The following is a 13,270-nucleotide window of genomic DNA, read 5'->3' on the forward strand; positions in this document are numbered from 1 at the left end:
TGAGAGAGGGAGAACAAGTTAAGCACAGAAGAAATTGTCATAGAAATTGCTTACTTTTTATTCCTCCCACCCACACTTTTCAGACTGGAGAGTTTGGAGATGAAGGGGTTACGAAAAAGTAAGTAGGCACACAATGAGGCTGTTTGCATAGCACATTCGCAGCTGCCGGTGTCACTAGATTGTTTTGATGTGCTCCTAGTAATCCTTTCCTCTCCAACAAATGTAAATGCAAACTTTCTTTTCCTTAATTGTCCCAAGTGAGCCTTCCAAAGAGTGGGGGAATGGTTTAGGAGGCAAACAAACGCTGAAGGTATGAAACTGATTAGTTTTGTCAATTTTGAACTAGAAAGCACAGCCCCGGACCACACGACTTTCCACTTTCTGATCCCTTCATTTAGTGATTGAATTGCCAATTCCACATAGTCAGTAATGAAAGGAATTGAATAGGCAACAAAATGAAAACCAGGAAGAGAATTCAAGAGTGTGTTGGGGAAACACCACGCGACAGAAACCCATTAGTAACAAAACCCCAAAAGCTCTCCGAAAGAGAGCAACATGGCATCGGTGTCAGGAGAGGGATCACCAGAATGAACTCTGCAACCTTTCTCTCAATGAGCCAAGGGTTATTTTTCAAACCAGTAGGAGGGCTGTCCATGATCAGAGCAGGGAACGGATGAGGACTGCCTGTTTCCAGGCCCTGGACAAAAAAGTGCAAGAAAATGTGCGGCTTTTGCCGCTCTAAACTGGCTACATAGGGATCTCATTTGAAAGAAGCTATTGCTCAGATTCTTGATGGTAACCTTTAACTTTCTAATCAGTGCCATTGATCTAAGCAGTTGCATAAATCTTTTAACAATTTCCAGTCTAGACTGCAAAAGGAGTTTGGCGCATCATTTTGAAAACCTCCCTGCCCAGGGAGGGCCCTCACATGTCAAGGGAGCTTAACAGCATGGGCTGCAAGGGGGCTCTTTCAAATATAGACAGACCCCTAGAGAAAGACGTGGGCGCAGGCTACACGAAGCTCTTTCTGTGGGTTTGATGCAACTAGTCCTTACGTTACCACCACTCATTTAATAACGGATCGAAGTTGTAATGGTGATGAATGAGGGGGGACTTACAAGGGGTCCCTTGGGGTTTCAGCTATCATAGCATCCCCACAAACAGAGTCATTGCAGAAGCTGGTAGGAAGTCAAGTCAGGTGATGTCTTCGTTTAAGGACCCACATGGTCCTCACTTAACAGCCAGAACTGCTGTCATGAAACTACATAGTCATGTAACATTGTACTTTATGATTGCCTCCCTTGACAATAGTAATTCTGGGTAGCAAGCCCACCTGGTTACATGCCCCATCCTCCAGGGTGGCAAGGTCCTTCACCGTGGGCATACTACCCTGAGGCTGTCTGGGCTCCTGGCCTCCGGCATGGGCGTCACTGCAACCACCTCCTCCTCCTCTTCCTCCTCCTCCTCCTCCTCCTCCTCCTCACCCAGCTGCACCTCCTGCAGTGAAAGCCACCTTCAACAGGGACCCAGACAAGATATGATCGTTTTAACCCAATTACCTCTATTGGAACCACCCATATTATTGATTGCAAAATATTGGCGCAAATTGTGGTTGAATTTGGGCAGTAAACCACATTTCTTAATTCCATGGCAACTGCTTATTCTCCCCAGTGCTTAGCTCTAAACATCTACATGAAGGATTTGGTGAAATGAACCCTGACAATTTAAAAATATTTTGGATGGTATGATTAAGTCTTAGGTTATATACAATTATTTCTGAAATATTTTGGAACTATCCTGCTTGACTTGTAGATTGTACCTTCAAATCTTGACACTACTGTACCTGCAAAATATGCTTTGTGTCTGTATGAAGTTTAAAACCTGGTTCAGACAGTTTGCTTTTTACAGTAATGTAACTGGGCAATGATGGCAAACGTGTATATGACTAAGCACGTTGTGGTTTTCATGTTTTTCTTTTTGACCTTTAAAAAGCATTTAACTGGCTATTGAATGCAGTAGAATATTTATTTTATTCATATATATATATAGTTAGTCCTCATTTAAGAACCATGTTGGGACTAGCAACTTGGCCATTAAGTGAAGTGATCGCTAAATGGAACCACACTGTGCTTTATACTCTTACTTCAGAGTGTACTGCACTCTTTCCTTTGCTCCACAGATCTGTGAAGGGCACAAAGTTACTTTTTTTGCCGCTGTTGTAACTGCAAATGGTCACTTGTATGAGACACTTTCTAAATAAGGACTCCCTGTATTGAATGATTATAAATCAGTTTTATAAACTATTGATTATAAATCAATATTAATACAGAATTGGGCAACACTAAATATTCATAAATTTCTTAGTGGTTCCTTCCCCGTTTCTTTTTTTGGAAAGGAAAATTACGATGCAATTAAGCTTGTTTCATAAATACATTGATCAGCTGATTGTAACTCTTGTTGTTATGAACTAGCTATTCCTTCTTTTTACACAGCAGATGGGGAGGATTACAACAGGATAGCAAAATAATGGATTAGAATGCAGATGTCTATAGGCCGGTGGATTCTCAATACGGTTTTATTTCTTAGGAAACATTTCCCGCAGTTCATGCCAGTGTTGCAGTTTCCTGATTTATGCTAAAATTCAAAATTGTGGGTCAGGCCTGCTCCAGTTTGGTCTTCTAGGAAAGAAATACTCTCGATTCCGTGTGTAGCCAAGAGAATTATTTTACTAAAAAGCCAAGTGGTTACAATAAAGCAAAGCCAGAACTGACTTTTTGCATGCGAAAGCCTTCCGGTTAACTTTCCCCTTTTCATTCCTCCTCCCTGTTGTCCAATTCCATTTGAAGAAGGTGTTTTGGTCACTAAGGTGGGCTGGATTGTGAGCCATTACATTCCATTTCCGGGCCTGTGGCCTTGGAGTGGTGAACCGATCTCTTGGGACAGCATGGTGTTCAATTTTGCTTTCCCTCAGCTCCTTCCCGCCATAGTTCATGGCAGCCTGGCATCTAGCGAAGAGAAGCTGGACCAAGGGATGGCACTCCTGTCATTGTGCTGGAAATTTAATTTAATTCCAGAAAAAATAGTGGTGTCCTATTTGTCCTTAAAACAAACAATGTTCATTGTTCTTAATAAAAGTATAAGGCAATTCTTTAAGAAAAGTTTAGCTTTAAATATGGTTGACGCGTTTTTAAAAAGTGTGTATATTCTATATATGTGTTACCTATGAGTTTCTTATTGCCAGCTCTGCAGAGTGTGATTTAGTGCGCGTTAATGTTGGCTTGTTCCATGGGTTGTACAGTTTCCATTGTGTCTGCCTAGATAACTGGTGCTTGCTGTGCCAGCGTAGAACTGTTTACTCTTAAATTAAGAGGTTGGCCACAGACACGCAGAGTCTTTGTGTCTTGGTTGGGTTTGGGATCATTCGACTTAGCTTTTAGCCCTTATCTAACAGAATCTTGAATGAAACAGAGATGTGGTAGGAAAGAACTTAATCCTGAGACAGGAAGGCAGACAGTTTTTACTATACTGAGAGGTTGGCCCTTCAAGTACTCTTCCCCCTCATCTCTCAGACTAAGAGCTCCATGATCAGTCTTGAATGAATACCATGTGGTTTCATTGCTTCTGAAATCATAGTCATCTGTGATAGGAGAAGCACAAGGATTTTATGATGTGTGTTTGTGCAACAGAACATACCCTGAGAAACTTCATTCTTTTTAGTGTTCCTAATAAGTTCATTAACATATATGAGGAATTTTATACAACATTGGTTTCTATCCCAGGCTGGGGTAATGGTTAATGGAGAAATTCTGCTTAGTACAGCTGTTAAGGAGACGACGGAGGGAACGTTAAGTCACCCTGAGTTTTCTGCATGAGCCTGGCCATAACTTTTATGCTCATTCATTCGTTCGTATAGTGGTCCAACTTGCATTTTTGACTGAACACTTTAATCAATGAAAAGCAATAGCAAGGAGAATAAAAATATGAATAAAATCAATAAACATAGAAATGTATTAAAACCACTATTAAAATACAAAACGCAGTCACAGTCAGCAGCTGAACAACACCCTAGTCAGTATAACCACTGAAAAAGCTCACCGCCATCACTGGACACCCCCTCCCCCCCAATCGTGGTGGTGCAACTATTATCTTCAGGCGCTTCCTAAAGGCCCAAAAGAAAGGGGCCAGTCTGAGTTGGGGGGCGGGGGAAGGTACTAATGTTTCAAATGGCAGGTGCCAAAGCAGAAAAGGCAGTCTTTCTAGATCCTGTCAAGATGACATTCCTTAGTAGATGGGATCCTAAGCATGCCCGTCTTGCCGGATCTGATAGGATGTGTAGAATAACCTTGGAGAAAGTGTTCCTTCAGTATCCCAGTCCCATATCAGTACTTCATTACCACCACCTTGAATTGCACTAGGAAGCCAATGCAGCTCAAAGAGTAGAGGTGTAACATGTGCTATTCAAGGAATGCAAATAACTACACTGCGCTCCCACTATAGAGTAATAGCAATAGCACTTAGACTTATATACCACTTTGCAGCCCTCTCGGAGTGGTTTACAAATGTCACCATATTGCCTTCAACAATCTGGGTTCTCATTTTACTGACCTCGGAAGGATGGAAGGCTGAGTCAACATTGAGCCAGTTAGGATCGAGCTCTTGGTTGTGGGCAGAATTAGCCTGCAATACTGCATTGAAATCATAACGATATGTTTATACCATTATCTTTTGCATTAGTTGCAGCTTCTGAATGCTCTTCAAGGGCAGCCCTGTGCAGAACCTATTGCAGTAATCCATTCAACTGATAACCTGGGCATGAGTAATTGAGGACATAGTATCCCAATCCAGGAAAGGCTGCAATTGATGCACAAGTAGAAGCTGTGCAAAGGCCTCCCTGGCCACACCAGCAGCTGTTCTTTGAGCAGGAGTTGTGAGTCCAGGAAGACGCCTGTGTGCAGGAGCCATTTGAGGCAATGCCACCCTATCCAGAACAATGGTAATCCCTGGAACCAGATATGCCTAGAAGCCATTCAGTCTTGCCAGGGCTGCAATGGGTTATTTCATCGGCAGCTTCATGTAGATGTTACATGAGTGGAGAAAACACTAAATCCTGAGGAACCCTTTAAAAGAGGGATGATTCCAAGAATACATGGTGGTGAGAAATTTGTAACATATAGTTTGTGTTGGTGAATCTGGAAAAAGATCGGTTGAAAGTAGGTACTTGGAGAGTTGCTGTTACTCTGAAAATAAAGACATTAATTATGCACAGCTTATTGCATCGGAAACTAGCAACTGTCTGGTAAAGTAGAAAGTTGAACTCCAGAACTCTGTATTGGACACTGTAAAATCCCATTTTCCTTGTCTTGTGAAAGTGAATTGGAGATATATCACATGACACTGTTCTGTGTCGCAGTAGAGTTATATCGTATAATTTAATATAATTTATTAACCTTTAAGAAAGGTTGCATGCATTTAATGCAAGAGTCTGTTGCTTATGTAATTCCAACCTTGTTGGTGTTTTTCTTTCTGCAACCTAGAGCCGACCTTAAAGATGTATTTGGCTGTAAGATTTAAAATGTGCTGAATTGCTACAAAATACAGTTAAGGCAACGTCTCTTAATCTTGGCAATTTTTAAGATTTCTGCTCAGAATTCCCCAGCCAGCAATTCCATGAAAATTTGGCATAGAAGATTAAGAGTTCCCTGTTTTGGGAATTTCAAGACAAGGATGTCCACTATATATGCGTTGGTGGGTGTGGAAATAAAGAGCTAGGTGTTGAAATCAGTGGGCTGCTTCATTTGGATTATAGGATTCATTTGAAACCTGCAAGGGGGGAAGGAAAGAGACATCATTCCAAAAAAACCTTCATCTGAAATTGAAGGATGAGGCTTAATGTGTTAGGAATTATTATAGATATCAGATGATTCCTTCAAAAGGTAGATATTTGAGATCCCCAGGAAACCAGCCTGAGGCCAGACATATGTTTTAGCTTGTAAAGCAAGGACGTCGCTCGTTTGAAGTTGGTTACCCAATACTTTGAAGACAACCATAGAAGCGAGGAATTTGAGACCAGATTCCTTTTAATGCCTAAGTGCTAACCAATTTTATTTCTGAGAAACAAGTGCTTCTTGGTCTGTGATAATATAAGGAAAGAAAAAGTGGTAGAATTTGGATCTTGGTATTGCTGTATAAAGGGTTTAGAAACCGTATATAAAGGGTTTAAAAACTACCGTAGCTGGATTCTTCATTAGCAGGAGCTTTTCTAGAATAAAGGTATCCTTTCAGAGCTGTGTCTTCAATGTCTGACTGTAAGACTTGGACTGGATGATGCTAACCACTACCTCTCTTGGCTTCTCTGCAACTACCTTTTCTTTCGGCCTTATGAGTAAAGTGCATTCATTGGAATGGCGGGGGGTGGGAATCGCGGGTTTTCGGGGGCTCTTCTGAAAGAACAATCCGAAAGGCTTGGCAGAACGGCAGGGAGATCATGGTACAGATTTAGATTGGGCCATGCTCTCATGTTTGGGGGTTGACATGACCCTCTCCTCTTAAAGAGGGGGGATTTATTTTTACACAACGTGTATATATCCTTTGGTGCTTTGAGTTATAGTGACCACCAGGAGGCGCTTCTACACTCATACACCCCTCACTATAACAAGCAAAGGAAATGAGGGGGGAAAAAATGGATCTTACACATTTTAAGATTTATTGCTTGGCAATTTCTGGTCATCATCTGAGTATGATAATGAAAGGAAATATTCTATCAATTTTGGGTTATTTGAATTGAATGGGGTGATCCAGAGAGTGTTTACTATTGTTTACTGTAGGAAGGTTAGGATAGACCATAATACTTACGTGCAGAACAATACAAATTTGCACAGTGAGAACCATGCAGGCAAAAATTCTCTTCACATTATTTGTTATTGTATTTTTCTTTGTTAATTGAAAAAAAAAAAGAAGCAGGCTAGGTGTAATTTCCAGCAGCATTTCAGCATCTCAATCTATCACTCCAGTTATATACCGTATTATTCGGACTATAAGATGCTCCGAAATATAAAATGCACCTAGCTTTTGGGGAGAAAAACAAGAAAAAAAATTCTGCCTCTGCCTCCCAGCAATTTGCCTCCTTGCAGCAAATCTGTTTTCAGCCTCTGTGTCCTCTGTTTTTGGCCTCGACATGCCCCATTGGGCGCGTGGAGGCCGAAAACGGAGGGCGCAGTGGTGGCAATGGATGATGGCGATCCCTGCAGACTGGAACAGCTGATCACCGGTATTCCAGGAGGCAGATCCAACTGACAATCAGTTGCTCATGCTAAATTTTGCTGTTTGCTACAAGGAGGCAAATTGCTGGGAGACAGAGGCCAAAGGATGGGGCCATCGGGCGACCAGGGCTTCAGCAACATTCGCTATTTAAGACGCAGTGACATTTCCACCCACTTTTGTGGAGAGGGGGAGAGTGTGTCTACTGAAAAATACGGTACTTCAGTTGGAACAAGTTTATTATAGTGTATGGTGTTTGGCTGGCATCATTGATTTATTTTTGATGCTTTGCAGAGCAGGCTTTCTTTACCGGTTTCATTTATGGTTCTTTCCACATTGCATTGTGTTGTAAATTTCTGCAATATTAGCTCAAATTGGCCTAGTATCTGGGCTGACAATTGTGGTCACTTAAAGTCCTCGTTTTGCTGTAATTTAAAGAAATTTAAAGAGAAATTCATTTTTCAATTCCTGAGCATAATTACTACTAGAGTGTGAGGTCATTTCTGCATTTTTAAACATGCATACTAGTTAGTTTGGCTAATTTTGAAGGGACAATCTGCCTCAAGCAATATTTATTCACAGAGAACTTGTTCCTTATTCCAGAGATCCTGCCAAGGGTTGAGACAGTTGCTTCACCAATCTAAGAGAAATATTTCAAGTAAGTAGAATCCAAGCAATTAAGTTGCTCTAGGAAATATGGTTGCCGGTGACACTAACTTTCAAAAAACATTTTGGAGATTAAATTACATTCTTTTGCATAATTGGAAACGATTATTTACACAGACTTTTATCTATATATTAACAAAGGAATTAGATATGCACATGATTATACAACATTATAAAAATGTTCTGGAATAATCTCTCTTCTTCAAATGCCATCATTGAATCAGCAGCATAGTACAAAGGTGTTTGAACTGGGGAAGATTTTTTTCTTTAAAATACACTCCCTGCTTATTCAAATGAAAGAAATTTAAGGTAGAGAAATGATGCAAATCCCATTATCCTCAAGATAAATTTGGGCCAAGGCTGATCCCAGAGAACAGGAGCAGGAATGTGGTAACTAAAGAAGGTCAAGTGACGAGGTACAGCTAAATAGCCCATCGTTCCTTCATTCGTGGACTGTGTCAGTTCAGACTCCAAATATACCTGTGGGATCCCATGATCCCTTAGAAACAAAGCAGGTCTGTTGTCCGTGAAACCATTTGTAGGCCAGCAATTATTCCAATAGGCCTTTTCTCATGAATTTCTGAAGCATACAAATAAGTAATTACTTTTCCCTCTTTGTCTCTACTCCCCCTCAGGCAGATTGTAGTAAAGTCTATGCCAGGCACACATCTGAATCAGCCCGTGACTTTCATCCCTGATGCTATTCACAGTGGTAAAAGGGGTTGTGGGTTAACTATACAATACGTTGAATGAGTATGATTATGCAGTATCAATCTGGCTGAACAGAAAAGAGAGGTACAAATATATCGTGATACTGGAATATATAAATACATGGGAGAGGTTAGTTTAGTCTTTTATTTCTGTTTGTATATTAAAACATTTTTATAACAAAGACAGTAATTGAGTGTGTACTGATAGTATGTATTTAAACATCTAAGCTTATGGTTAGGCATTAAATGCATTGCATTTATGCCTTCTAGTTCCTTGTGCAATACGGGAGTAAAATGTCTAAGGAAAGTGAAGAAAAACAGAACAGGATTGCTTGTTGATTCCAAGGGGAGACTGTGTGAATTTCATGGGGCCTCTTGAGTACTATGACAGAAAAGCTGGAGTGAGAATGTTTTTTTTTTTTCTTAATTAACCTGACCCAGATTTTGACTATCTGAACCCCTCTAGTCATTTTGGACTTTAATTTCCATCAGCTACAGTGGCAAGAGTATATGAGAATTACAGTTAGAAAAAAAAAATCCCCCAGTCTACCATAACCTAATCTGTATTTCTACTTTCAAATGATAATATTAAGTAATTAGCCTTCCTCCCCAAAGAGTGAGTTAGGAATAAACATCCTAATGCTGCCCTGCCTACACAATTATTTTAGACGAGAAGTTTGCCAAATACAATGATGATAAGGCAGCGATTGCTTTTTGTTCCAAAAAGGATATGTTGTATTCAGCTTTGGGATAGAAGTGTGCCGTTGAGTGCTGAACTCTTAGATCTAAGGTGTGATTACTGGTGCTCTGTAGGGACCGACCGAGATATATATTATTTCATATGCCTTCTTTGTAAAGTTCTTTGCTCTGTATAATTGTTATCTGAAGTAGATACGAATAAGTCTTTTGAATCACATCGAAAATTAACAGGTACTACATTACTGGGAAAACTGAATTGCATTGTTAGAAATACAAAGTTAGAGATGAGAGCAGCTCAGAATTGATTCCCCATTTGCATAATTTCTTTCTGTATTAGGATATTAGGAAAACTGATGGTTCATTAAAAAGTTCATTCGCAAATGTTGAGAAAAATGATAGCGTAACATTTTCTATCATTTATTAATACAAGTAGTTCTGACTGTTCAAAGTTACAATGGCACTGAAAAAAGTGACTTATGACTGTGTTTTAATAGTTACAACCTTTGCATCATCCCCATGATCATGTGATCAAAATTTAGATGCTAGGCATCTGACTCATATTTATGACCGTTGCAGTGTCCAAGGGTCATGTGATCACCTTTTGTGACTTTCTGGCCAGCAAAGTCAGTGGGGAAACCAGATTCACTTACCAGCCAGTCACTAACTTATTCACTGCGGTATTTCACTTAGCAACTATGTTGAGAAAGGTCGTAAAATAGGGCAAACTTAACACATGTCTCACTTAACATAAAATTTGAGTTTAGTTGTGGTCCTAAGTTGAGGATACTTGTAATATTTATTCTAGACATTTATTTTAAAATAATAGTAATGCACAGGCATGGAAAATATAGTTAGACACTTCTGAAATAATAATATGGGGAAATATAGGTAGTCCTCAGCTTAAAGACCAGAGTTGAGTCTCAAATTTCTGTGGCTAAGACAGTTGTTAATAGCAGTAGCACTTAGACTTATATGCCACTTTATAGTGCTTTACAGCCCTCTCTAAGTGGTTTACAGAGTCAGCCTATTGCCCCTAACAATCTGGGTCCTCATTTTACCCACCTCGGAAGGATGGAAGGCTGAGTCAACCTTGAGCCTGGTGAGGATTGATCTGCCAAATTGCAGGCAGCCGGCAGTCAGCAGAAGTAGCTTGCAGTACTGCCCTCTAACCACTGCGCCATCGGGGCTTAAGTGAGTTTTGCCCCATTTTATGACCCTTCCTACCACGATTGTTAACTGAATCACTGTAGTTGTTGAAGTTAGTCATGCAGTTGTTAAGTGAATTTGGCTTCCCCGTTAACTTTCTTGTCAGAAAGTGGCAAAAGGTGATCAATCACATGACCCCAGGATACTGTAACCATCATAAATATGAATTAGTTGCCAAGCATGTAAATTTTCACCACATGACAGTGGGGATGCTGCAAGGTAAGTCCGGGACTTGTATGCATCGTGTAATTTTACATTTTGTTTATATTTCTCTTCAGTGATAGATTTGTTTCTGTTTTTTTAAATGAAGCTTGGGTGAAATAATAAGATTGCAACCTGCCTTTCTACAAAAAAGGATGGCAAAAAAAAATGGAAAATCCTGGTTCCTTTTAGATGTTAAGGGAAATGTAAGGCATTTTAAAAGGGAGGAAATGGTATTGGAAGGAGAGCTATTGAATCCAGGGATGGCCTCTTTCTGCCCTGTTATTGAGAATTACCGTCCTTCCAAAGAGATACAAAATGAGAAAAGCTGTCCCAATTTTGTACATGCTTGCTAAACACTGTCAGTGTGAAAAACTGTCTGAAGAAATTGCCATCACTTTAGGCAAGTCTCATTTTGATTCGTTGCACCTCTGATGATTCCAGCCATTTTGTGATCCAGCAAATACTCTGTGACCTTTGTCTTAAATGTGATTTATCCTCCTAGGCCTGTCTGGTTTAATTGCAAATCTTTTGTTACTGACTAGGTTTAATGGATAGCATTTTGCAAATGGTTGAATGGTAGAAAGATTTTCTCAAAGACAAATGAAAAATGTATGTAGTTGAAGCGGCTTTCTCCAGGTTCACATCTTTTTTTAAAAAAAGTCTCTTTCTAAGTTTTAACATTTATTCTCTAATAAGCAAGTAGATACAGCAGTATGCAAATGGGGTTGAATAAATACTTGGGGATAAAAAAATTAGTGGATACATTTACTAAACCAAAATTTTGTCTACAGAGAAAAAGAGGTTTGCTAAGTGTGTATGTTACATTGCAGTTTTGTATTTTGTGTGTGTGTTTTGACCTTATTTTAGGAAAAACTAAATAGCAATAGCACTTAAGAGTTATATACAACTTCATAATGCTTTACGTCCCTCTCTAAGCGGTTTATAGAGTCAGCATATTGCCCCGAACAATTTGGGGTTCTCATTTTACCTACCTAAGAAGGATGGAAGGCTGAGTCAACCATGAGCCTGGTGGGATTTGAACTGCCAAATTGCAGGCAGCCGACAGTCAGCAGAAGTAACCTGCAGTATTGCACTCTAACCACTGCGCCATCGAGGCTCTTATAAATTGGAATTTCAGAAATAAGAACTGTCTTCAAGGGATTTCAAGCTATGTTGTCTTCTGATTAATTAACCCGTGGAAGGGTGGTGAAATCCATAAGAGGGGAAAAAACTTGTGATAGACAATTACAGCAATAATATTATCTGCAAAATAAATCTACTAATTTATCTGGACTGTCCTTGGGATGGAGGAGGTGGGTGTCAAAAAACCTAAAAGTGGCAAGTGTGACAAGGTGATCAAAGTCCTACCTTTTAATGTGCACTATGGGTCTTGGTGCTCACTTCATGTTCTCACCCTCTATTTTGAACTTGCTGATCCTTGTATCATAGCTCTTTCTAGAGAGCCAATAACTGTAGGGAGATAATAGCTAGCTTTTCCATTTTAGGGATGTTCATGATTAACCTGCAAACCATTCCTTTATCTTTTCAGGTGATACGGAGAAGTAGTGATGAAGAAAAATTGCTGTGCTTAGTTCGTCAGCGTGCAGGACATCACTGCCAGACTGCTGTGATTGTGATACTTATTTTGGCTTGGGAAGGGATTCCTCATCTTCTTGCTGACACGTTGTACAAGGAACTGACCCACAGTCTCAGAAAATATGGCTGTCCAACTAGCCGTAGATGTGCATTAAATGAAGAGTAAGTACGCTTTAAAATATTTTTAAAATATGAGAGGATTTTAAAATATAAAGCATGTATGAGAGAGAGCTAATCTTACTTGACTGACAGTCTTCTGCACTATGGTCATTAACACTTGAGAAAGATACAGTATTTTTTTTTTTTAGTAGAATGTAGATAGCATTCTAAGTATGATGTGTTAAGTGGACCAAAATCAACTTTTTTATTTTTTATTCTGGCAGAAACAATTTATATGAAAATAGAATTTTTCTTCCATTTTTTAAAAATGTCTTCTGTTGTTACCCACAGCTTTCTTACTTTGGTGTCTTCTAGACTTAATAGAATAAAGTACACTTTTTTCTATATTTTTTGTAGATAACAAAATACAAACTCAATATAGTTGAAACTCTTTTATTGACAGCTACTGCAGTTAAACCTTACAAAGTTCTTTTCAGGTTTGTTTAATAAGATGCCTGGAATGAGGCTTGTATCTTATTTATAGGAATAATAAAACTTCCGTACTTTGTTCTTGGCACTCACATCTGAATCCGAAACCAAGCTTGAAGAAACCTAATTATCTGATGTGGATGTTATTCTGAATAACTCACATAAATGTATGTTATTTACTTAGTAACTCCTACTGACTGGAGCAAGCAAATTAAAGTATGTACTCATGCACTGACTTTAATCCTAGAAAGGTCAATGCAAAATTTTTCATTCCAGTCAGGAAATGTTTTGATGTTCCCTTAAAACGCCCCCATTTAACAATTCCAGGAATGGTCAGTCATTGG

The 13,270-nt window shown here is 39.4% G+C and overlaps 1 protein-coding gene across 2 annotated transcripts in view; it reads left to right on the top strand.

The window, feature by feature from the left end:
• Positions 1 to 13,270, top strand: part of TET1 (tet methylcytosine dioxygenase 1) — a 90,886-nt gene that overhangs the window by 61,010 nt on the left and 16,606 nt on the right. For both annotated transcript variants that reach the window (XM_087932302.1, XM_087932303.1), the window contains one exon: positions 12,292 to 12,500. In XM_087932302.1, the coding sequence (XP_087788428.1) occupies positions 12,292 to 12,500 (209 nt within the window). The remainder of the gene's footprint in view (positions 1 to 12,291; positions 12,501 to 13,270) is intronic.

This window comes from Pseudonaja textilis, chromosome 4, assembly GCF_049901715.1.
Source record: "Pseudonaja textilis isolate UNSWEBS1 chromosome 4, rPseTex1.2, whole genome shotgun sequence".
Taxonomy (NCBI): domain Eukaryota; kingdom Metazoa; phylum Chordata; class Lepidosauria; order Squamata; family Elapidae; genus Pseudonaja; species Pseudonaja textilis.